The 26442-nt window shown below is 40.8% G+C and overlaps 1 protein-coding gene across 1 annotated transcript; it reads left to right on the top strand.

Annotated features, from left to right (window-relative positions):
- Positions 1-8643: 8643 nt before the first annotated feature.
- LOC108673215 lies at positions 8644-23921 on the top strand. Its single transcript, XM_018161006.2, has 10 exons — positions 8644-8792; positions 9376-9583; positions 10544-10734; positions 10980-11072; positions 13201-13362; positions 14681-14761; positions 15094-15181; positions 15601-15861; positions 16363-16535; positions 18856-23921. The coding sequence occupies exons 2-10, from the start codon at positions 9421-9423 to the stop codon at positions 23284-23286; spliced, it is 5643 nt and encodes a 1880-aa protein (XP_018016495.2). The 5' UTR covers positions 8644-8792; positions 9376-9420; the 3' UTR covers positions 23287-23921.
- The last annotated feature ends 2521 nt before the right edge of the window (positions 23922-26442 follow it).

The raw sequence follows: 26442 nt of genomic DNA, 5'->3' as shown, positions 1-26442 counted from the left end.
GATATTTCAGGTACATATTTTTTATTGGAGATATTTCAGGTACAGAGTCCAGCCCCGAAACCGGCCGCAAGTACGGCCGTAAATTTGTCTGAGACGTCATCACATGACGATGAAGCAGCATTGCGTAAAAGTATGTAAAGACGATGTTGGGAATTTCTGAAGAGTTATGTCAGGACATATTTTATTTACAAAAGATTTTGCACTCAAAACTATTTTCCATTAATTACAATGATGAAATTATTTCTGACTCCTTGCATTAACTGTAGAATCTCTAATAACCCTATCAGCGCAATAATAGTATATATAGAACGAGCAAAATCTGTCATTTAACACTAATATTTGTTTACTTAATATGTCCAATTTCTGAGGACTTGGTTATTCACCACTTGCCTCACGTCCGGATGGTCTACGGAAGGTAAACAAATGATGTTTGCCAGTTTGTATAAGAAATTTGTAGAAAATTTCTTCGAAATTAAATTTCTAGATTTTTACTCTCACAAAATTTCCATATCAAGGAAAATCATAGATTATTGATGGATAATTAAATGCATGTTAAGTATTATATGTTTTCTGTCTCTTGTCCCATGACAAAATGTATGTGCGCACTGCGCGGACACTTACGCATGCTGCGCCAACGCTTACGCGTGCAAGCAGGGATGGCCAGAAGTTGCACCAACTGTGCGCCGCAATAGCTTGAAAAAAGTCAAAATGCGCGGGAAAATTCCCTGAAAACATACATAATCCTGAGTGTGGACCGCAATGAACTAAACTTCATTAAGTAATCATTAAGCAGAGTTTTCCATCATGCACACTAAACACGCAATTCAAGTTCAGACGAGCAGAACTACATAACACGTGAGCTAACGTGCTACTGAATTGAATACCTAGTTTCTTTCCCGCATCCTGCTCCCGGTGCATAATCTAGCGGGATGATCAATGCGGAAGGTAACAGAGTCCAACTAATCACTCGTATACTTAGTGCAAGAGAATGAATAATTATGTTGTTTCTAATCAAACAAACGAAAACCTTTTCTGTTTCTGATCAAACGAACGAAAACTTCTGATCAAACGAACGAAAACTTCTGATCAAATGAACAAAAACTTTTGATCAAACGAACGAAAACAAACTTTTGAAGATAATTCAGAAATCTTAACGTCTATTGAATTCTAATATGGATCATTAATTTAGCATTTTCTGAAATAGTAGGAACATTTCCATTATCATTCTGAAATAGGAGATTCATTTCCGTTCTTATATATAAACATTAAACAGGATTAATAAAATACCTATCAAATCCATCCAATGCCATTCAATTTGTGATGTATGAACGACAGTTTTACTTTCATTCCTATGATGCTCATTTTTACTGATTGAAGCTGTAGAATTAAATTAAATGAAAAAATTAATTAAAATTAAATTTTACTAAATCAAATTTTATTATTTAATACACTAGATGGTACATGCTGTAGAATTAAATTATATTAGAAAAATGTTGAATTAAAAATCTGATTACATTTTTTAAATTAAAAATTAATATTTATTAAATTAAATTGTACTGTTAATGCACTATATAGTACATGCGTATATATTGTATATAATGAAATTGTTTCCCATTTTAAACAACAAACATTTTCTATAAGACACAAAACGTTTGAAAACGCGTGATGGCAAATAAAATCAGTCAGAATTTGAAGTGAATTTATCTTGATAAATTCACTTCAAATTCTGACTGATTTCATTTGCCATTTCAACATAATAGGGCAGAAAATGGAAAAAATTCAAATCTGGAACATATAAATGGGTTTTCTTAATTCAAAAAAACTTTCAATCATTAAAATCTCAGAATGGAATGTGAATCAAATCTATTTATTGTGAAATCAAACAAGACACGCAGTGAAAAAGTAGAAGTTTATCTCATAATTTTGTGTGAAATCAAAAACTTTGTTGGTCTTGTCCAATCGTGAGAATTTTTTACAAATGTGGATGTGTTTTTTTTTTTTTATTTTAGAACGTATTCATTGCAAAAATTTGTCTACTACCCTACAGATAGACAACTAGTTAACTTAATTGAGGCGTTGCCAACACAGGATTGGATGTCAAACCACAAGCAATTTTGGAAGTGCGGCAGTTTCTAATGAGCTCAGTTCATCATTTTCATTGCAGTGGAAGGTGGTGTAACGCGGTGGTAGCCTGGTAGACTGGTAGGGTTGGTTTTTCAATACGTTTTCTTATATTGACATGAGAATATATTACCTATACAGAATTCCACACTGGACTTGAGGGAGTCAGCAATAATGAGCATGTTATTGTTGAATGTCAGAAATTGATTAGAACTCTTCTAAAATTGGCCAATCTGGAATATTGGGCAAAATTTTTTAACTATAAATTTATAAATAATCACTTCATTCAGGTAAGTTCATTAGTGATTTTCATAAATTGCAAGCAAAATATGCTTAATTTATTAATTATCTAAAAGAAATTTGGCACAGCCATAAGTACAGGCCAAAGTAGAAAATTAGGCAGAAGCTGCCCATGAATCGGAGAAAAATTCTAATAAATCTGGCTAATTTAAACTATTTCTATGGCCTTTTTCCAATTTCTTCAGTAGAAATTAGAAACAGGGTAAATTTTTTCCTGCAATTTTTATAAATTATTTATGAAAGGATTGTTTTTAATAAAGATTTTAGAAAATTTCTATCCCATACCTATTTAAATTTGGAGTACAGTTAAAATTGTTAGTTAAATTTTGTTGTGGCTTGTGGGTGCTGGAGTGGTAGAAGTAGGAGTACATTTAAGCTTTGATGCTGCTATTGTTCAAATTTGTTTCAACTTCTCGGTTTATCACCATACATGGTAGTAAATGAAATTTTTTAAAGAATTGAAGTCACTTTTTTGCTTAAAGGGCAAGTTAACTAAAAATTTAAAAGCAAAGAATGGTTCACAAAAATTCATATCATTATAGGAAACATTTTGGAGTCCAACTCCATTGTCAGTTCATATAATCTAGAATTCATATTGAAAATTGCAAATGAGTACAATTGAAAGGACAGAACACAAAAAACTATCTATTCATAATTTCAAGGGGATATGAGCTAACAGCTAAATTCAAACTAGGCCTAAGTTTAAAAATATCCAAGAATAACTAAAATACACAAATCCAAAGTACCTGGGATGGAACTGTGGAAGCCAACACCCTAAAGTCACTGTCAGAAACGGGACATCACACTGCTTGACTCGAAAGCGCATATGAGGGAGGTGTTATAGCAACTGTCCAGTCCTACAACTCCTGTCCTTATGCTCAGCAACCATGGAAGAAAGATTGCACGACATACCGTCAACTGGGGCTACTCGGGATGGGCGGGGTAACTCGGGACAGTCCTCCAACACGGCGTAAAACTGTTTTAGTAGTAAAACTAATTGGAATATTACAAAACTAAATATAGTGGCGTAAACGTCAACATTTTTTCTATCTACAGCAATCCCTTGATTAACGCGGTTAATAAATCCCCGAGTTTTACCGTGTTAAGCAAAACTGCGCTAATCAAACTTAAGAATATATGGGAATAATTATAATGAATCCTCAAAAATAGCAAAGTTACATAATAATTTTTTTTCCACTAAAATTCATCATAATTTTTTTCTAAATAATGGGGGAAATAAATGAATTAACATTTATTATTTACTGAAAAACAAATCCAATTTCAATTGCACAGTAGTATTAGATTTCTTTCTCTCCTTAGATTAAGATTTCTTCCCTTTTTGTCCATAATTATGACAGTAATTTATCAAGGAAAATTATGTAGTTTGATAAAAATGAGCAGTAGATATGGCAGTGATCTTGACCAGTTGAAGGCTAACGAGTAACTAGAGCACCGGCATGGCACACTTACCGGCAAACCATTACTGAACTTACCGGCGAACCATTACCGAACTCGACCATTCGAGTTATGAATGAGACAAGGCGCAGTTAAACCGACTCTAGTCAGCATGAGTGCCTACGGAACGGGACCTTATTTAAAGAATTATTAGCTTAAATTCATAAAGTAACAACATTTGGCAAATTTTTCCAAAAGTCCTAACAAAAGTAACAACATAAGATCTAATAAGCAAAAAGTAACACTTTTGTTACGAACGTAACACCTCTGGCTAGAGGTGGGAAAATGATGTGTTGTGAAAAAAAGTTGCGCTAATCAAAACTGGCACCGCGTAGATTAAGGGTAGGTCACAAATTTTTTTTCCGCGTTAATCAAAACCGCGGTAGGCTCCAGTTAAGAAAAAAATTGATTAAAAACAAAGAATATTGATTACATTTACCTCACTGAGCGAAAAAAAGTTCACTTTTCGTCACACAAATTACAAGCCGTCCTGTAAGCTTACAGATACAGAAAAAATGCTATAAGGCTGCTGATATGAAGTTTGCAGTGAACAAGGTTGTTGTAAATGCTCAATGGTATGTTCATGGATATGGTAATATGGCATCAATAATACAGTAATATACCATCAATAATACAGTACAGTCAACTGGGGGATTCAGCCATGTTCATAATGATGGCCAAAGCTGGGTCATAAAGGATGGCCAAAGCCACTCTGGCATTTATGACCTCGTTTACAACCCTGGCGTTTATGACCCTGGCATTTACGACCCCGTTTTTGTTTGCAAAACAAAATCAAAAACCTGGCCAAAGTCACCCCATTTGAGGGTAATTAATGTTTATGGTAATATCATATCAATAAAGAAAAAACGAATATAAATCACAGAAAATGTCATTTATTCTACCTCTACATCATCTACAATAAAAGAGGACTTCAGTTCAGAGTACTGTTAGTAATGGATGAGTATGGTACACTCTGCATTCTTCAAATATTTTAAAATAAAGTTTTATTCCAAGTGTCCCGAGTAGCCCCGTTTGACTGGGCTACTCAGGACACTCTTTATTTAGCTTCTGGCACCTTACGAATAGCATATGGAATTTTTTTGACAATGCCATTTGATAGCCCTCACAAAGAGCTATAAAATGAGCCTAAACTTGTTTATGAAATGTTTCATCGTAAGAAGTTATTAACAGTTATTAACAAAAGAATACTCAAAACTGTCCCGAGTAGCCCCGGTTGACGGTATGCAGATGCACATTGTGCACAACAATATTGATAAAACGGGGATGATCACATATGAACAGGGAGCTTATCTTTATATCGAAAGAAAGAACCAATTTTGAAATGATTTACCAGGACAATATGAAGATTGACATTTGGGAAGTACCATCTATTGAACAAGACTAAATTCTCTTGACATAGCTTCAGACGCAAGGCCAAAGTATGGAAATGAACAATAAATAATCTTCCTACTATTACACTTGGGTGCAAGCCCACTGTATCCCTTCAACTTGAATTTTGTGTTTTGGGTAATTGCCAAACAAATCCATTAAGCAAGAAAATATTGGGTACAAAATAGGAAACAACGTTTAATAGGAGCATAAGGGCAGAAGTTGTTGTACCAGACAGTTGCTGTCATACCCCCCTCATTTGGCTGTGTGTTTTAAAGCCAAGCAGTGTGTTATCCCTGTTTCTCACAGTGACTTTAGGGTGTTAGCTTCCACCTCCTTTACTTCAGGTTTGAGTATTTTAGAATCCTTGTACATTTTTAAATTTAAGCCCAGTTTGAATTTGAATATCCACTTGGAATTGTGAGGAGATAGTTTTTTCTGTTTTGTCTGTTATTTGTAAATATAGGTTTTTAATTTCGTTTTATGCTTTCAATTGTATTTGTCACCCGCCAAAGCTGCTACAAGCTAACTAACATTAGTTGAACCTACAGTTTGCTACTTTCAGGAGCAAACTTTTGCTGCTCCAGGCCAGGACAATATATAAATGAATTTCAGACAACTGTGCTTCACTTAAATTCTACCTACAATGCCGTGTCTAACTCTCCTAGTCAGCGTCCGTTGAATGCCGGTTCAGTGGCGATGGATTAAAATCACAAGAAATCACAGTTAAAATAGTTTATTAACTAAAATTTTGTTAGTATTGTAACCACACAAACCAGATAAAATAGTTTATTGGATATCACTTTGTTAAAGTCGTAATTTTGCAAAAATGTAATATTTTATTATGCTCAGATTGCAATTAAAAGCACTTTACTATACAAAATGATCAGCTGTCTGTATTGCACTGTATTAAAGCACATAAATCAGGAAAAGCATTAATTGACATGGAGAAACGACAGCAGGAAACACTGGTTGTAGTCAGCACAACTCAACTAGTTAGCAAAAACTAGTCACAGACATCAGCTACTGGCTATTCTGCCTTTGTAGCACTGGGCTGACTGCTCATGGTCATGGTCAGCTAACAACTGACCAACAAGACTCAAGAGAATGCTGATCTCGGTTAACTGCGTAATGTTCAGTAATGCAGTTTCCTCTGTTGTGTGTATGAAATGATTATGTGACTAATGCTGTTTCTTATATTTTGTGAACGATAACAAGGGTTTAGCAGATAGCACATTAAAAACTTAACATGTGAGTAATTAAAAGCAAGTATTTTTGGGAATTACAGTTTTCTGTTGTTCACATATTAATTTGTGAATTTTTATATTTATTCTAGATTGTATGAACTGACGATGGAGCTGGACTCTGAATAATTTTCTATAAAGATATGAATTTTTGTAGGCTATTCTTTGCTTTTAAATTTTTAGTTAACACGAGTTTTTAGTTGCCTTGCCCTATGAATGAGATGATAAGCTCCATTACTTACATAGGATACTTGAACAAATTTTTTTAACACGTTGGCCGCGATTGCTGATTTGGCCCGAATGCCGTACGGGCGATAGGTTCAAACTTGTATATCTTCAGTTACCCGGCAGATAGCAAGGAGAAAAGTTGTGTGCAGCTTTGCAGGGGCATGTTCTGTCATTGTGTCACGTAAAATTGGTGACCGTATTTGGTGCACATCGCTCAGGGTAGAAATTCATCATTATTCCTGGCGATGTGTACCAAATGAAGCCATGCCTGTTGTGGCTCATATTGGCTCACGCCGCCTATTGTAATCACTTCTAATACTGTGAGTGATATGTACCAAGCAAAGACATGCAACTATGGCTCATATTGCCAAAAAACACCTAAAGTTATCACTTTTATTACTGTGAGTGATGCGCGCAAGTAACCTACATTAGTTTTGAGTCATAATTGCACACATAATGACTACCGGTATCTCTTAGCTTTTTGTGAACGATGTATATTATGCATGAAAATTACTATGGGAAGAGATTGGTGTCCAGTTTTTCATAATTCTAAATAAAATTGAGGGTATTTACATTGTTAGTTCAGTTATATTTACCATATAAAGATCGTTCATTGTATATATTGTCTTGAGCTTCTGTTACAAGCAGCATCTCAGAGAGAGTAAAATCAGGATGTAGATATCAAATTATCAAGTGGGAAAGAGGACAGCCCACTTTCATTGAACCAACTAGAACTAAAACCAGGATGCGCTGCCATGAATGCTACAACATGCTCTCAGCAAATGAGGGAATTGCTGTAGCAAAGGTGAAACTCAAAGGGTAAAAAAATATTTTGATGACTGTGAATGAAAACTATACATGTGAGATAATTGTTCTTCAATCACGTATGCAAGATAATGATGTTGGCAACACCCAATGCTGTAGTTTCAGATCAATAAAAAAATATTTTATTTTGTTTTCATGCAAAGATAGATATATATATTGCTTTCATCAATGGACACAAATTTTGTATTTTTCGTATTTCTTGCATCTGAAAATAAGACTATTTCTTTAAGCAGTAGGTAGTTGATTTCAGAGCATTCCCTAACATGCCTATTGAATTGTGTCATTGAAATTTTAAATTTGAAAGAGTAATAAGATTTTCTAAAAATATGTATTTTTCATAGGCATGTACCACATGTGTACACATCGCGATTCTGACAAGTACAGCGTGTACATATATGGCGCACATCACGGGCAACGTGTTAATAGATCTAGAAAATTGTAATGAACTGAGTATAAAAACTTGATATGTCACCACCTTTGTCACTTTGTCACCATATTTCCACTGTCAGGATTTCTCACTGGCATTGTAATTGTATTAACTTGAACCAGCCATTGTTTAAGTTCAGTAGGTATTTAGACTAGTCTAAATCTGGGTCACTGAGACTGTGCAGTAGACTCTGATTTAGATAGGTCACCTTCAGTTAGAGCACTACTAAGTACTAACATTTTATGCTACCACTTTGTCCAGTCAGCTTATCTGTGGGGACCAACTCAATTGTCTAAATTAATCTTTGGAGATCAAGGTTCTTAATGTTCCTAGTATACTCGACTTGAAGTCTCAGGCAGGATACCGTAATGACACATATGCTTACTAAGACCTAGTTATCTAATGACATAAAGCACAAGTAAACAGACATTGTTAGGTTGATGAGCATCATGGATACAAGTGAAATTATTACATGTTGGAGGCATGGTTCTCATTTGAGATTACTATGAGAGGAATGATACAACTGCTTGGCAGTGCACTGACCAAAGCTAGTAAAATCTCACTACTGTGTTGTGGCTGACAATTTATAATCTATTTTAATTTATTATTTACAATAATTTCTCTGTATTAATTTCTGTATATCTTTTAGGCGCCGGCTCCTGGCCCTGGTCAACTTGGATGAACCACTCCAAGTTGTACGCAAAACCACCCGTGGCTGCCACTCCAACTCAAGTAGCAAGTTTGATGTTAAAGTCCTTGAGTGGAGTCCAACTCATGAGCTTCAGCATTACATAGCCTTGGCAGTAAGTATCTTTGAACATTATTGCTCGTACAAACAGTATTAATCTCAATACATAAGTGCTTTAGCTGTAAGATGTTTCCAAAATATTACTCTAGCAGTATCTAAATATATTGATTAAAGTGTGAGTATCTTTGCACAATATTGCTCTGGCAGCAAATATTACTACTACATATTATTGTTCTTGCTGTAAGTTTCTTTGCATAATATTTGAGTAGAGCAGTGAATATATTCTAGGTATATACTTTGCTTAATATGCCTATAAGAATCTTGGTTTTTCAACATGTGTAATAATTTTTAAATTTCCATCTGGTAACTATAATCTCATCATGTTGTTTTAGCCTTAAATAACAGGAAATGTCTGCTTGGTTAATGATTCTAGCATTTAATAATAATCAGATTTTGTAGTTCTAGTTATCCTCAGATTGTGTACTAGTTCTAAATATTTTTTTTTACTTCATTTTTCTAGCCCATTTGATTTAGTCTATAGATTTGTTTATACTCCTATAAATAAACTTTATATATGAAGATGTAAAGATTACACTATTCTAATTATTTACCCTTGCTGATAACCCTGTGGTTTTCAGGCTGGCAATGACTGTGAGGTGCACACACTACACGAAGGCGGCAGGATGTTGTCCCACTGTGTGCTCCATGCGCACACGCGTGCCATCAGCGACGTCAGCTGGCACCATATGGATGCCCATATGCTGGCCACGGCTTCTGTTGAGAACTGCCTCTACTTGTGGGACGTCCGGGAGCCTAGGAGACCAATGAGCTCCCTACCTGCCACATGTAAACCATCCTCCTAGTTTGAATATGACTGTGCACAATTCAACCAATAATGCTGATATTATTTAATTATGCTAGTATTGTTAAATAATGATTGTAAAATTTTGAATGATGCTCTTGGCTGTGAAGTAGTTCCTTAAATGCCACATGTTGCATATAGTACTATGTTTTAAATATGATATTGTATATATTTTATACAAAATACAATACAAAATCAATTACCAGTAATAATGATAATACTATCTGATTATTCTATTGCTATTAGATTATGATAAAGTTTTTGAATTATAACTTTGATTGTGAAGATAGATGCGATTGTTATGGCATTTATCAAATTCATTGATTCATGCCTATTTTCTGAGTTGAATTGTTTTCTTGTTCTAGAATCTTTAATTTTGAGTAGGTAAGTGGCAATTTTTTCACATTGCTCATATATCATAGCATTTGACGTTAGTTTAAAAATGTTTGAATTATCAATATTGTTGTACTGTTTTTGTGATATTTTAGGTTCCAACTTTTTTATTGATATATCGATTTTTTTTGGTGTAATAACTTTGCTAATTATATTACATTGCACAATAATTCTTGAACTTTCATACAAGTTGCACACTTTCCTGGACTTATGGATGAAAATAATGGTTAAATACTACAGTGTCCTGTGATCTGTGAATAATTATGTTCAACAAGTGTCTAATCCAGAAGTCATAACTCTAACTCTGTCAGCCAATCAATGATGGCTTTTCAAGCAAAATGAGCCAATTACAGATGATAAATCTGCTGCTCGTGTGCTTAGGATGCTACATGTACTTGGAACGCTACAGGCATATAGGTCAATACTTGTACATTAGACACTGTATGTAAACTTAAAGCAAGTATTATACATATATGCAAGCAAGTATATATATGCAAGCAAGTATTAAAAGTACAGTCCCATAACATCATGTAAAAGTAATGTCCCTGCAGCGGGTGCATCGCAAGTCAAGTGGAACAAGAAAGACTCTCACCTGCTGGCGTCTGGCCACGACACCGACATGAGAATATGGGACAGCCGCAAGCCTGACCGACCCATGCTGTACCTCGCTGGCCATATGGACAAAGTCAACAGCATTGACTGGTCACCTCATGATCAGGCTGAGATCGTGTCAGCTTCGCTGGTGAGCTATAACTGCACGTAATAGCATTATTATGGTTACACATGGAGCTAATTCTTCTGCTTGTGTGTTTGAAATTAATGGATGATCCATAATAGATCGTTCAGTACTGTTTATGTGTATTATTTATTGAGGATTGCAGGCATTTTTGGGGAAAGCTTGAAATCTGCATTATGTTTGAGCAGCCATTCTCCCCAGCTAATTGCTCTCAGTTGTAAAGTAAGTGTATGTAATTTTTGACCTTGCAGGACTGCAGTGTGCGGTTCTTCGACATCACCAGCCCTCGTCGCCCCCACACCACCATCACCACCACGCATCCCGTATGGCGGGCCAAGTATACGGTGAGTCTCAGGTTGCCAGTCATGTCCAGTTGCCAGACATGTCGAGTTGCCAGCCATATCTAGTACCCACACAAGTCTAGGTGCCAGCCATGTCCAATTGCCAGCCATGTCCAATTGCCAGCCATGTCCAATTGCCAGCCATGTCCAATTGCCAGCCATGTCCAGTTGCCAGCCATGTCCAGTTGCCAGCCATGTCCAGTTGCCAGCTATGTCCAGTTGCCAGCCATGTCCAGTTGCCAGCCATGTCCAGTTACCAGCCATATCTAGTTGCCAGTCAAGTCCATTTGCCAGCCATATCCGGTTGCCAGTCATATCCAGTTACCCGCCATGTCCAGTTGCCAGTCATGTCTACTTGCCAGTCATGTCTACTTGCCAGTCATGTCTAGTTGCCTGCCATGTGCAGTTGCCACCTGAGTGTGGGAACTAACTTTTACCGCCTCAAGCTTAATACAGGTACTAGTTGATTATAGCTGCAGCTGCTAATTGGGTACAGCTGGTAGCAAGGTTCTGTTAGTAACTAAATGCATTTGCCATCCCTTTATAGGCTAGTTAGTTCTGAACGTTTAAAATACAATGAGGCACACTGTGCTTATTTCTGACTACTTGAGAGATGCTAGACAAAGCTAATATGATGCTAGGCATCGCAGCTATACTAGACATGCTAGGCATTGCAGCTATACTAGATGTGTTAGACATTGCAGCTATACTAGATGTGTTAGACATTGCAGCTATACTAGATGTGTTAGACATTGCAGCTATAATAGACATGTTAGACATTGCAGCTATAATAGACATGCTAGGCATCGCAGCTATACTAGACATGCTAGGCATTGCAGCTATACTAGACATGCTGGACATTGTAGCTATACTAGACATGCTGGACATTGTAGCTATACTAGACATGCTGTGTGATTCCAGGAGCCGCGTGTGTGCTGTGTGATTTCAGGAGCCGCGTGTGTGCTGTGTGATTCCAGCAGCCTTGTTATTCAAGGAGCAATCTGTGCGATGTGTGATTTCAGTTGCCTTGTGTGTGCTGAGTGATTCATGGAGCCTTGTGTGTATTGTGTGATTCCAGGAGCCGCGCGTGTGTGCTGAGTGATTCATGGAGCCTTGTGTGTGCTGTGTGATTCCAGGAGCCTTGTGTGTGCTGAGTGATTCATGGAGCCTTGTGTGTGCTGTGTGATTCCAGGAGCCTTGTGTGTGCTGAGTGATTCATGGAGCCGCGTGTGTGCTGTGTGATTCCAGGAGCCTTGTGTGTGCTGTGTTATTCAAGGAGCCTTGTGTGTGCTGTGTGATTCCAGGAGCCGCGTGTGTGCTGTGTAATTCCAGGAGCCGCGTGTGTGCTGTGTAATTCCAGGAGAGGAGCCTTGTGTGTGCTGTGTGATTCAAGGAGCCTTGTGTGTTCTGTGTGATTCAAGGAGCCTTGTGTGTTCTGTGTGATTCAAGGAGCCTTGTGTGTGCTGTGTGATGCCAGGAGCCTTGTGTGTGCTGTGTTATTCAAGGAGCCGCGTGTGTGCTGTGTGATTCCAGGAGCCGCGTGTGTGCTGTGTTATTCCAGGAGCCTTGTGTGTGCTGTGTGATTCCAGGAGCCGCGTGTGTGCTGTGTGATNCATAGCAGCTATGCTAGACATGGTAGACATCACAGAAATGCTAGACATAGCAGCTATGCTAGACATGGTAGACATCACAGAAATGCTAGACATAGCAGCTAAGCTAGACATGGTAGACATCACAGAAATGCTAGACATAGCAGTTATGCTAGACATGGTAGACATTACAGAAATGCCAGACATAGCAGCTATACTAGACATGTTAGACACAACAGACATGGTAGACATTACAGAAATGCTAGACATTGCAGCTATACTAGACATGCTAGGCATTGCAGCTATACTAGACATGCTAGGCATTGCAGCTATACTAGACATGCTAGGCATTGCAGCTATACTAGACATGCTGGACATTGCAGCTATACTAGACATGCTAGGCATTGCAGCTATACTAGACATGCTAGGCATTGCAGCTATACTAGACATGCTAGACATTGCAGCTATACTAGACATGCTAGACACAGCAGACACGGTAGACATCACAGAAATGCCAGACATACATATTGTTTCTTTTGCAGCCGTTCGGCCGGGGCGTGGTGAGTCAGCTAGTGCCGCGGCTGGTGCGGGGAGACAACGGCCTGCTGCTGTGGGCGCAGCACCAGACGCACGCGCCGCTCCACTGCTTCGTCGGCCACACCGACGCCGTCATCAACTTCCAGTGGCGGCGACAGCGCCAGCAGGTGTGTTGTGTGGGCCTGTGTGTGCGCTGTGTGATTCCAGGAGCCGCGTGTGTGCTGTGTGATTCCAGGAGCCGCGTGTGTGCTGTGTGATTCAAGGGTCCTTGTGATTCAAGGAGCCATCTGTGCGATGTGTGATTCCAGGAGCCTTGTGTGTGCTGTGCGATTCCAGCAGCCGCATGTGTGCTGTGTGATTCCAGGAGAGGAGCCTTGTGTGTGCTGTGTGATTCCAGCAGCCGCATGTGTGCTGTGTAATTCCAGGAGAGGAGCCTTGGCTGTGCGATTCCAGCAGCCGCATGTGTGCTGTGTAATTCCAGGAGAGGAGCCTTGTGTGTGCTGTGTGATTCAAGGAGCCTTGTGTGTGCTGTGTGATTCAAGGAGCCTTGTGTGTGCTGAGTGATTCATGGAGCCTTGTGTGTGCTGTGTGATTCATGGAGCCTTGTGTGTGCTGAGTGATTCATGGAGCCTTGTGTGTATTGTGTGATTCCAGGAGCCGCGCGTGTGTGCTGTGTGATTCAAGGAGCCTTGTGTGTGCTGAGTGATTCAAGGAGCCTTGTGTGTTCCGTGTATCGAGACATTTTCCATATTTTTTTCAACTTGTATGTGTTGTGTGTTCTGTCTGTGGTGTCATGTTCTGGGGCGATGTGTACAACATGAGTGTCGGTGTATTTGAATGCATATGTTGAGTCTCCTTTCTGTCAAAGTACTTGTTTTTTAGCATTTTATCCATTTATGTGACTTATGTCAAGACTGCCTATGTTTTTTTTTCATGTAGTAGGTGTGAGTTGACCAGATGTGTGATGTGACAAAATATAGAACGCAAATAATTAATACTTCTTATACTCGCAAAGTGACAGAAACTGTGCTTGGATTGATATCTTATCCTAAGTATTTGAAACCTAAATGTAGATAGGTTTTATTGGCTAAACCATTTTGTCATTCTGCTACCTGATCACAACTGATGTGACCAATAATTTGCTTTCACCTTATTCTAAGTGTAAGTTGCATCCACACTCCACAGAGTTGTCATTTTTTTGTCAATGCGAAAATGTTTAATCAAATCTTAATTTTAGATTTACTTCTATCTAGTTGCTTATTAATCCTAAATCTACTTGTAAGTGTATGAAGTTGCTTATTAATCCTAAATCTACGGCTAAGTGTAAGCAGTTGATTATTAATCCTAAATCTACTTGTATGTATTTGTAGCTGATTAATAATCTTAAATCTTAATTAATTAGAATAAGAACTTAGAATTAATCATAATTGAAACTACTAAGTGTGAGTAGTTCTTAAGGAATCCTAACCTGAACTTTTTTGACAGGACGGCAGCGAGTGTCAGCTCGTATCCTGGGGCAGGGACCGCGCTCTCAGGATCTGGAGGCTTGATGCTGACATGCAGAGCGTGAGTCTTGGTGTATTATGACGGTATCGTGCTGGTGTAGCATGATGTTGGCCATTCTGGTGTGTGGCATAATGGTGATATGCTGACGTGCAGAGCGTGAGTCATGCTGGTGTGGCATGCTGCAGTGGCATGATGGTATAGCATGCTTAGCTATTCGCTAAAAATATGTAATCTAATCGGAAAGAAATCAGAGTAGTAAAGTGGGCGCCGTAAGTGTACAGCATGAGTGATGGTCTGATGAATAATAATAATAATAATCTTAATAATAATGATAATAATTAATAATAATAATATATTAGCTATGAGCAAAACTGACCTGCTCTCCCCAGCAGTTGTGCGGTGAGGCGTCTGACGGCGGCGCTGACGAGGCAGTGGATGCTGACGACGAGGAACTGCAGACTCTTAACCTGCTGGCGAAAGGTCTCTAGTAACCTAGTGGCTAATCTTAGTGCCACTAGTGGCATGTGGCTGATAACACTAGTGGCGTGTGGCTGGTGTGGAGGCTTTGACCACCTAAAATTTTTTAAAATTGTTTTTAGAAGTCAAAAGGGTCTGTGTCAAAATTTATGCAAGTTTGTGCCAGCTCCGTAATTTCAGCTAATATTACCCCAGTTTACAACTGCATGCCACATTTACTAGAGCATATTGAACATAAATGGTACCTAGTTTATATCAGAATTGAGGCATTCTCTTATAAGTAAATATATACTTGTACATTTTATATTATAGGCGGATTTTATATTTTTATGTATATTTTTTATGTATTATATATAAATATTTGCATAAATATAAATGTTTATATTCATAAACGTATATTTGAGCCATTCGCTTGTATGCAGACGGTGAAACTCCTGACGATGCTGGTGCTGGCACACTGATGCCAGCTTCCAGCATCAAGCAGGAGCAAGAGGATGACGAAGCTGTCAGTGACGGAGCTGTCACTAGGGGAGAGGAGGAGCTGCTGGCAGAGGGCGCTGTCATCAAGACGGAACCTTCATTGGAACTTCTCTACCTGGAGCCGCGAGTTCAGGGCAATGCCAGGAGTGCGTTTGGCAGCACATCTGCCCTCCTGTCAGCCGGCAACTCTGTCACCACTCAAGGTTTGTCATTGCATTGCCAGGAGTGCGTTTGACAGTACATCTGCCCTCCTGTCAGCTGGCAACTCTGTCACCACTCAAGGTTTGTCATTGCATTGCCAGGAGTGCGTTTGGCAGTACATCTGCCCTTGCCAGGAGTGCGTTTGGCAGCACATCTGCGCTCCTGTCAGCCGGCAACTCTGTCACCACTCAAGGTTTGTCATTGCATTGCCAGGAGTGCGTTTGACAGCACTTATGCCCTATCAGCTGGCAACTCTGAATTTTTTTTCATTTTTTGTAAAAAAAAACTATATGTTGAAATTTTTTCTGATGCTAGAAATTTCCATGTTGTCAGTTCCCTCTGCAGTAGTAATAAACTATTAGTTGAAATTATAAGTTCTTTCTGATGTTAGAATTCTCCATGTTGTCGTCGCTCTGCAGTAGTTCCTCTGGCTACCCCACTAATGTCTCATGTGCATCAATTGACCAACAAAAAAAAAAAAATGACCAACACATTTATTGCAGTGGCGCTGCTGGGGTCCAGGTCGCCCCCGCTGAGTTCGTCGGTGCCCCACGAGTCGTCGTTTTCGCTGCCGTCGAGCGACGCGCCCTCGCAGCGCGTAGCTCTCAGGGACGAACTCGCCGCCCTGCAGTCCCAGCCCTGGGGCACCAATCCTGCCGTCGACGTCAACATCACTGTGAGTGTTATAGGGGGTTGCCTTTGCGGTTACTCTTGTCATTTGGGGAGCTTTGCTTATCCTTTAGGGTTATATTTGTCCTTTGGGGTTACGATTGTCCTTGGGGACTATGTGTGTCTTTAGGGTTTCACTTGTCCTTAAGGGTTACACTTGTCATTTGGGGTTATGCTTGTCCTTTTGGGGGTTATGCTTGCCCTTTAGGTTTACACTTGTATTTGGGGTTATGCTTGCCCTTTAGGTTTACACTTGTATTTGGGGTTATGCTTGTCCTAGAGGGCTATGCGTGTCCTTAGGGATTATACGTGTCCTTGGGGTTGCGTGTGTCCTTGGGGGTGTTGTGCTTATCAGTTTCCCTCTTGAAACGAAATTGTCATGTGGATAGTAAAAAAAAATTACATGCCACACGGCAGTTGTCTTGCGGCGGTTGAGACTAAAAAAATCACCTAATGGCAGTTGTATTGCATTAATGCTGCGCAATACACAGCATATACGGTGAACCAACACAGCCTCTCTACGCCGATGCATAGTTGCCCGCAGTTTGTTCGTGATCTTAATTGCATCGTAGTTACCTTGGCAAACAAAAATTCTGAGCTTCTATTTTGAGCTTCTATTTACAGCTTATAAGTTCACTGTCGTGAAGTTTCTTGCAACAACGATGTAGGGGCGCGCTCTGGGGGCATCACAGGTGGTAATAAGGGGGAGGGGAAGACGGGTGAAAGGAAAGCGGGTATTGGCTTTACTGGGGACAGTGAGGTTGCCTGGGTGAAGGGAAAGGGAAACTGGTTGAAGGGAATCGCGAAGGGAAAGCAGTTATTGGCTTTACTGGGGACTGTGAGGTCGCCTGGCTGAAGGGAAAGGGAAAGCGGTTGAAGGGAATCATGAAGGGAAAACAGTTATTGGCTGGACTGGGACGGCGAGTTCGCTTTCTACGCGCCCCGCAGGTTTTCAGGGGGCATGAGCATGGAAGGAGAAGGAAATTTTCTTGTTGAGGTCTGTTAGTCAGGGTTGGTTAGAGTTGCTTGCTGTGAGGTCATTGGGCCGAAGAAAGATTTTTGTTTAAACCTATAAACGTGTGAACTGGGTTGAGAGTGCTGTTTGGCTCTTCATTGCTAGTTCATCATATAAATTACAATTTTATTCTATTAGAAACAGGGCGAAGCATGCCTATTGCACGAGGCTGTGAAGAAGGTTGTAGTACTAGAAAGTGATATTATACGCACTCTAGGTGATGGTGAGCTTACTTTATGAGAAACCTTCATTATTGTTGCGCTGATAGTGAGCTTACGTTCATGAGTAACCTTCATTATTGTTGCACTGATAGTGAGCTTACGTTCATGAGTAACCTTCATTATTGTGGTGCTGATAGTGAGCTTACGTTCATGAGTAACCTTCATTATTGTTGCACTGATAGTGAGCTTACGTTCATAAGCAGCCATCATTATTTGGTACAAATATTTTGTTGTCCATTATCTTCTTCAATAAACAGTAGAATGTTCACAAGGGTGTGTATTTTACTTAAATTAGTAAGTTATACGTTCTCGGAGGGAGCCTCAAAAGGAGCCTTCGTAGGTGAGGCAGACTGCAGTTGCACTGGATTATTCTCAGCTTTTTTTGCAACAGTCCTATCATATTCACTTCTCTTTGTTCTCTTGTAAAATTTAAAAAATGTGCTCCATGCATGTGCCTTTTATTTCATTATTGTTCCGGAATTTTTTATTGATTATTTGTATTAATTGTTAAGTTATTTATGCCAAATTTGTTAGTATGTGTTCAGCTTGCGACGTTACCCTGTTGAGATGGAGAGCGAGAGAGCAGAGTTTCAGTGTCTATAGCTAATTAGTTCTTTCATCTTGCTTTAAAAACATTACAAAATTTTGTTGCTGTACGCAGTAAACCTAAAATAACTCATTAGCACACATTAATAACTTTTTATAATGTACGCACTTTCAATTTTTATTGCTTAACAATTATTCTCACTGCAATATAAAATTTCAATCAATATCAAAACTATTAATTTCAGTAATAACTTGCTACGTTCATGAGATCCCGTTCACGTTACATTTATCTTTGGGATATAAATTCTAAAAAAGCATTTTATATCGTAATTAATATAAAAATTTATCCTGCATAGTTATTCATGTCATATTGCAAAATCTTTTCCAAACTCATAACACGTGGACTCGTAGTCACTCCATGACTCTTCAAAGATATCAAAAGCAGTCTAATTCTATACTAAAGTGACGCGTCAGGGTAACGTAGCAAGCGACTGATCACATTGCAAAGAACTGACCGTAGCTCTTCTCTCTTGCTCTCTTCACAGGCACGTGACGAAACTAAGATTTGCTCCTCCCCAACCTACCGACGCCCTGCGACTCATTTCCCCTCGCATCTCCTCAACGCGTCACCTAGGAACTTACGCAATGTGGCCGGTTCCCCTCGGTTGTTGGGGAACTCCCCTTCGTATCTTCGTCTGGGCAGCGCTTCGTCCCCTCGTCGTAGCCTCGTCCCGATGTCCCCATCTTCTGCTGCCGTCGCGTCCATCTTGGCGTCACCGTATCGCGTGCCTGCGCATAATTATTGCATCGATGACGACTTCCCGTTTGGCTCGTCTCCTGCGAACAGCCCGAGAAGAAACTCTAAGGAAAGGACGCCAAATAGAACTAACGCGGCTGCTGTAAGCGAAATTTTGACGAGTGGATACAAGAAATCTCATGACCGAATGCAAGACGCGACACTCGAGCCACAAAATGACGCAGAAAAGTTGTTGCTTCCCTCGGTTTCCGATGATGCAAGCGAAAACTTGCAGAATTGCGTGCGATTCATCACATTGGCTGATGAGGTGAGCGGTACGAAGCAAGTGCTGGTACAGAGCGAGGATGGTATATTGCGAACCATTGACACAGAAGACGACCAAGCAGCTGCTTTACTGGCGACCAGTGGCGACGAGTTAATGACTACGGACGAAAGCGACGTTATCCTGGCAACAGAGAACGGAGACAACCTCTTAGGGCCTTCGGAAGACGATGATAATGAGGATGATCTACTGGCAACTAACGCGAGCGACGCAACGCAGGTGGTGGTCGGCCAAGACGGGACGGTTTATGCCATCAACGGCCTCGATGAACACGACGATTTCGACCCGAGTCTCATCTTGCAAGACTCGCAGTACGAAGTCGAGCTCGCTCAGACCAAGTCTGTGGAAATGACGCATCAAACCTACATCGACGAGGCTGGTGTCGAGCGAAGCAAGATCTGCTTCATGGTTACTACCGGCATCGTGGCCCCTTATCGACTACGAGAGCCTGAGACCCGCAATTACGAACTACTTTGTCAGCAACTGGGCATCGTCCTGGGCTCGCCTCGTCAAGAACCCTCAGATATTCCCAAGAAGAAAACGGTGCACGTCGACGAATCCTGCCTCGACTATGGAGGAAGTGTTTTCCACTCACAGGAGTTAGGAGAGTCGCTGGATGTTGATTGTAAGGAGCCTTTACCTGAGGTTGAAATCGACAAAACTCTGAAGAAAGTTTTGGTGCCGCTCGAGAATAATGGATTTATGAGAGTGTACGGGCGCCGTACTTCCGTTGACGAGAAAATTGTTAAAAGATTTCCCATTCCCAACTACGACCTCTGCCGGGCCCTGGCGCCGCCTTTGCTGAAACATCTCATCATGAATGTCGGGATAAACGTTCTTATTTTTGGGACCAAGTTCTTCATGGCGACCGTTGACTTGGTTGTGGTCGAGAACGAGCTGAAGATTGACTTGGGTTTGTCCGAGCCTGAGCAGCACATCTCTGAGATGCGCGAGTTGAGCTACAACTTCGTTGAGATTCTGGGATGGGAGTCGCCGGAGCTTTATAAGGCCAAGATGCGCACTATGGCCATCATAGATAAGAACCCACTGAACCTGCACCAGTGTAGCTCGTGCAAGAAAAGCTACAAGACGACCACGACTCTCGTGTCGCACATGGCCAAGTGCCGGATCAGGGCGGAGGGCATAAGCCATCCTGCAGACGATGACGCTGGCAGTGCAGAAGATGAGGAGACTCGCATCTACACATGTCGGTACTGTGACCAAATGTGCTACTCAATGGCTGCTCTCAACCTGCACATCATGGAACAACACCCACGAGCTATTGAGGAGAAGATCCAGATCAAAGTGAACGTCCAGGATGGTATGACGCGTTGTTTTGTCTGTAATGGCGAATTCAACTCTACCAGCTTACCTGGGCATCTCATTGAGAAGCATTTCATCAAGATTGTCAAGGGAGATGTTCTGAAGTGCCTTGAGTGTGACGTCTTCTGCAAGAATGCTGTCGCTATGATGGCGCACAAACCCTGCCACCAAAACAAGGATTCCATCACCGCTGGCAAACGCGAAGAGCTTCCTCAGAAACCTCAAGTCACCACAAATAAGAGTTCGTCTCCCACTAAGCCTCGTTATAAATGCAGGAAACCTAAAGACGCTTCTCATCGTTGTGGCATTTGTGACGCGCTCTTTGCTAGTCGCCGGCAGATTGTGCAGCATCTTATCACGCACACAAACCTCAGGCCTTTTAAATGCACCTTGTGTGGTGAAAATTTCACATTCCGACGCACCCTTATTCGCCATTGTAACGAGAGCCACCCCGAGGTGTGCACGCAACCCTGCAAGTTCTGCGGACTGCCCTTCGAGACCGTCTCGGAACTTAAACGGCACTCGTGCAATGCTAGTCAAAAGGGCGGTTTCCCCTGTCCCTACTGTGACTTCGAGACCAATATGGACATCAGGTTATTTGTACACATACATTCGCATGGACGTGGCACGCGCTATTTTTGTGTATATTGCAGTAATTTCTTCCCAACCGTTAATAAGGTCCGTTATCACCAACGCAGCTTCCATCCAATTGAAGCTAGAAAACAAGAAGCCAACAAACGACGCATCAAAAAATTGGAGTTTGAGATGGGCAAGTCTGAAGTTGACCAGCCTCTCAAGGACGAAGACATCGTCGTTGTTCGTATTAACGACGAGTTTGTGTACACTGTTGATCCTCGTCTCGGCAAGCCTGTAGAGAAAGACAAGTCCGTGTCTTGTTATTATTGCTTTATTCGCTTCTCGACGAAGAACGCCATGAGACGCCACATTCAAGTACAGCATCCTGACAAACCTCTGTATAAGTGCACGGAATGTGTCATTGTCTTCAAAAACAATGCCGAGTATTTAACGCACCGTAAACGCTACCATAAACCACGGTTACTGGTATCCCAACCAGCGTCGCCTTCTGTAAACCTCTCTACAGATCTCATCCACATGGAAGAACAAGTTGAATCGTGTAAACAAAAGCTTGCTGACATCGGTTCAGAGATGATCAAACTTGAATCTCTTAACTCGGCTTTCAAATGCGACTTTTGTATGCAGGGCTTCAAGTCAGAGTTGTTGCTAGAGCTTCACATGGAAGAGGTACACAGTGATTCAGCGATGTTTGGCGATAATAGTAAAGCACATGCACGCAAATTAATACATCTTGTATACTACGTTTGTTCATACGATAATAACTGCCAGCAAAGATTCGACGATAAGCTCTTGATGCAGCAACATTTAAGTAACGCACATCAGGTGTTCGAGGCGTTCGAACAGAATTACCGGGAAGAAGTTATTGCCGCTCCCAACAGACTAGGTCGTAAACCAAAGAACTTCGTTAATTTAGATACCGTAAAAAATGAGCGAAACAATTCCGCTAAGAACTCCAAGAAGAAAGTGGCCAGCAGCACAAACAAACGTTACATCAAATGTGATAAATGTTCAGGAACTTTCTCGAGCGCGACGTCTTTGCGTCAGCACAAACTCGGTACAACTGGCCGTGGTTGTACTGGAGCAAGAAAAAACACCAGGAAATACAGAAGAAAAGCAGATTCTTCACCTTCCATCAGCATCCACACGAACACAAGTGACAACAATAACGTCGAGGTTTCCAGCACCGAAGCTGAGTATCGCGAACTCTTCATCAAAGAGAACGAAATTAATGCGTTCAAGGAGGATGTTCCTCCGGCTCAGACAAATGACTTCATGGCGCTGGAGTTTGTCAAGACTGAAGTGCTTGACGATGACCCTGATGTTGGGTCCTTGCTTGCCGAGATCCAGGATATTAAGAAGGAGATTGAACTAAACGAAAACTGCGACGTGGTCTCGAGTGTGGTGAAGGTGGGTGCTTGCGACACCCAACCTCTGGGTGTCGTCGCCCCCTTATCTCCCCTCGCTGGCTCACCCCCAAGGGAATATCGTCCTGCACATGATACTCACGTTACCGGAAAGAAAGGAAAGCTGTTACTGAACGTTAAAGGCCTCGCCTCACAAATTGGCCGCCCCAAGAAACGCTCGAAGTTGACCTCGAACGACTTCTCTCTGAAAACCTCAATAGAGTCTAAGCAAAGACCCTTGCTCTCAGACGATGAATTTTTTGATTTCAGTCCCAGAAAAGTTTCTCATAGCACGGAAATACTGAAAGAAACTTCCGTGCGGCATCAAAATCATAGCAGCATTGACACGGAAACATTATTGGAGGCCGAGAATATCCCTACAGCGAAGAAATCTTTACCAAATAAACTTAAGAACCCCGCGGCAATCCGCAAACGCAAGCTTGACGAGAACGCCGATGACCCAGAGTGGAACCCTAAGGGGAAAACTAAGAAGCGGGCCTTCGCATGCAGTGCTTGCAGCGACAAGTTCAATACCAAAGCTGAACTCAAATTCCACTCTAGATATGATCATTAAATAAACGGATTATTAAATTTACTAGAGAGAGTATTAGGTGTCCGAGATTGTAGTTATGATTGCCATTGTTGCGATTCTTAGCAACAAACTTTTCTATCCTGAAAGAAAGGTTGTGGCCAGCAACGGGCTTTATTTTTTCAAGAAGTTGGTGCTAACTCAAGCCTATGCTCCGCAGTGGTATTGGTTTCTAGTAACAGTTATTAGGAGGATAAAACTTATTTATTTCGTGTCACGTTCCTCGCCTCTTACTTTTCCATGCCGCGCTTCATACCTTTCATACCTCGCCTTTTACTTAGCATGCCTCTGCCCGTCTTTTTCTAACCTGCCACGTCCTTTTAATTTCACGCGACGCCTCATGTCTCTCCGTTCGCTGGCATAGACTTATATGTTCCACTTCTTACTATGTCCTATATTGTATAATATATTTCTTCCAGGTTCAACTTATCCAATATCTGCACGCTAATGCCTTATGCATGCATCTCTACTCATTTGTCGTGTTGCGTATATGCCATGTTGCGCTGTTCAATTTATTTCGTTTTCTTCATCCCTTGTTTCCCCGCTCTATTTTTTCTCGGTTTTGCTTCATCTTCTCGTCCAACTGCTCTATCTCCTCGCTTTCCCCTCTCTTTCTCCTCTCTTTCTCCTCTCTTTCTCCTCTCTTTCTCCTCTCTTTCTCTAGCTGAGGCGCGTATCTCTCCTCATATCTGGTATCTCAGGCGCGCTGCGAACCTTACTTAACCTAACTGGACCTAACTTAACCCAACTTGTAACATGTTTATATAGTACAACATATTGCTGCAGAAGGAGTTATAGGTGAACAATGTACCTGATATTCAATAGTTAACTTGTAAGCTCGTTAGCTCCGCTCTATTAAACCGTCTTTACCACTCCGGTCTTTGATTTCTCCGCTCCAGCGAGTGCATGAAATTCTTGTAAAATCCCATCTGTGGTTAATAAAGCTTAAATCTTGCAAAAATCTTGAGGATTAAGCATTTTTACAGTTTATTTTCATGAGAAACCTGTAATGTTTTGGATAAAGAAGGAAGATAATTTTCGGTATGTAAATAATTAAATTTCAGTGAAGCGCGCATTTTTTCTATTTTGAACAAATCTTGTGATGTGTATCGAAATTCATGGCTTGCTGAATAAATTAAATTTCCTTTCTACCAAATAATTGTAACAAGAAATTTAAAAGCGAAGAAAACACCACAAAAATTTAGCATATCTCTTTTGAAAACGTTTCGGAGACCAGCTCCATCGTCAGTTCGATAAATCTAGAACACAGATAAATGCAGAAAATTAGTTTGGAGTTAATAAAAAAAACACAAGCAGAAGTTAAAAACCTAAATTTATATATATTTTAGATATGCTAAAATTTTGTGGTGTTTTCTTCGCTTTTAAATTTCCAGTGAATCTGCGATTAAAGCAGTCTAGTGACTTTTTTACTTATAATTGTAACAAATATGGAAATGTTTCAAATCTCGATATATACTGCAATTCTGCTCTTTAATACTGGAATAGTGGAGATCAAGCCGCAAGAGTTGTACGTGAGATCTTTCATTCACCCTAGATTTCAATTTAGAGATGTCTTTTTGTGAAGGGCGAGTTGCCTGTTTAATCAACACTTATCAGCCACTATGAGATGTTGCTTTTCTGTGCACCTCTTATATGAATAATAGTTAAGTAAGACCTGAGGGTTGGTTCATTTGTAGCATGATCCGAGGATATTGAGGAACAGCGGTATTATTCTTGATGATTATATTCGGCTTACAATAAAAGATTATAGTGATACAAGATTATATGTTGTAGCTTTAACACTGATATCATCTGGTGTCTCGCTCACTGATGCTTTCTGACATACGACCAAGATGAAATTATGCGAGTTTGTTTCAGGGAATATGGTTATTTTGTGCAGAGCGGTAACAATCTCTAGCATGTTGAATATATTATACATACAATAACGCGGTAGCGGCCAATCAAGTGCGTAACTACAATGACCTAAGCGTACCTTTCTCTCTGCTCCCCTCACTAAGCCCTGCGCCTCTGCTTCATTAGGGACGGCACAATAATAATTATAATAACAACAACCAGTCCCCCATGCCTCATTAGGGGCGGCACAATAAAAATAATGATTATAATAACAACAACCAGTCCCCCATGCTTCATTAGGGGCGGCACCATAAAAATAATGATTATAATAACAGCAACAAGTCCCCCATGCCTCAGTGCGACGCCGGCCAGCGGACGGTGCGGGTGTCGGTGCAGGCGGGCGCGGCGTGCGTGGGGCTGGCGGTTGCCATCCACCGCGGCTACCCCAACGCCCGACGCCTGCAGTTGAGCCTCCTGCCCTGCACCTCCCTCGATGCCTTCGACAGGATGAACATCCTAGGGGTGAGCTGCTGCACCTAGTGCTTGTCTAGGTGGGGTGATATGTACTAGGTGTGTTGATATGTACTAGGAGTCTAGGTGTGTTGATATGTACTAGGTGTGGTGATAACCGTGATATCTACTAAGTGTGTTCCAGATGTGTAGGTGTGATCTAGGTGTCTCATAGTTGTCTTGCAAATGAGTACCTAGGTGTGTTGCATGTGTAGATGATAATATATAAAATCATTCAAGTTAACAATTGTTCTTGACATCTAGAATTGTGCCTGTCTGATGTTAGACCAGACCTCGTCAGATGGTATCTATTATCTAGAAATATGTCTTGTGTTGAACTGTGTTTGCAGATGAAAACCAGAATATTCCACTCATTTCTTCATTGCTGGTAGATCTTGTTGAAATATTTTGAGCGCGAGCGCCTGTGTTGATTAAGCATTAGTGGTCAACAAGTCTAATCGTCGTCAGGCGTCTCATNTAATCATCGCCTGTTTAAGGCGCTGATAATCATCAGTAAGGCGCTAATCATCACCTGTTCAAGGCGCTAATAATCATCAATAAGGCGCTAATCACCACTAGTAAGGCGCTAATGATCGCCTGTTTAAGGCGCTGAACGCCGTGGCGCAGGAGAGCGCCCGTAAGGAGCACAGCTGCCTCATCGCCCTCGTCTCTACCCTCATCGTCCGCTTCACGTCGCTGCTGGTCTGTCCCAGCGGCCCTTGTTCTTTCCATGGTTGAACTAGTATAAGGTTGACCCATGGTTGAACTAGTATAAGG

This window comes from Hyalella azteca, unplaced genomic scaffold (assembly GCF_000764305.2).
Source record: "Hyalella azteca isolate HAZT.00-mixed unplaced genomic scaffold, Hazt_2.0.2 contig13500, whole genome shotgun sequence".
Taxonomy (NCBI): domain Eukaryota; kingdom Metazoa; phylum Arthropoda; class Malacostraca; order Amphipoda; family Hyalellidae; genus Hyalella; species Hyalella azteca.
Note: the sequence above shows the minus strand (reverse complement) of the source record. Positions and strands in the feature narration are given on the sequence as shown.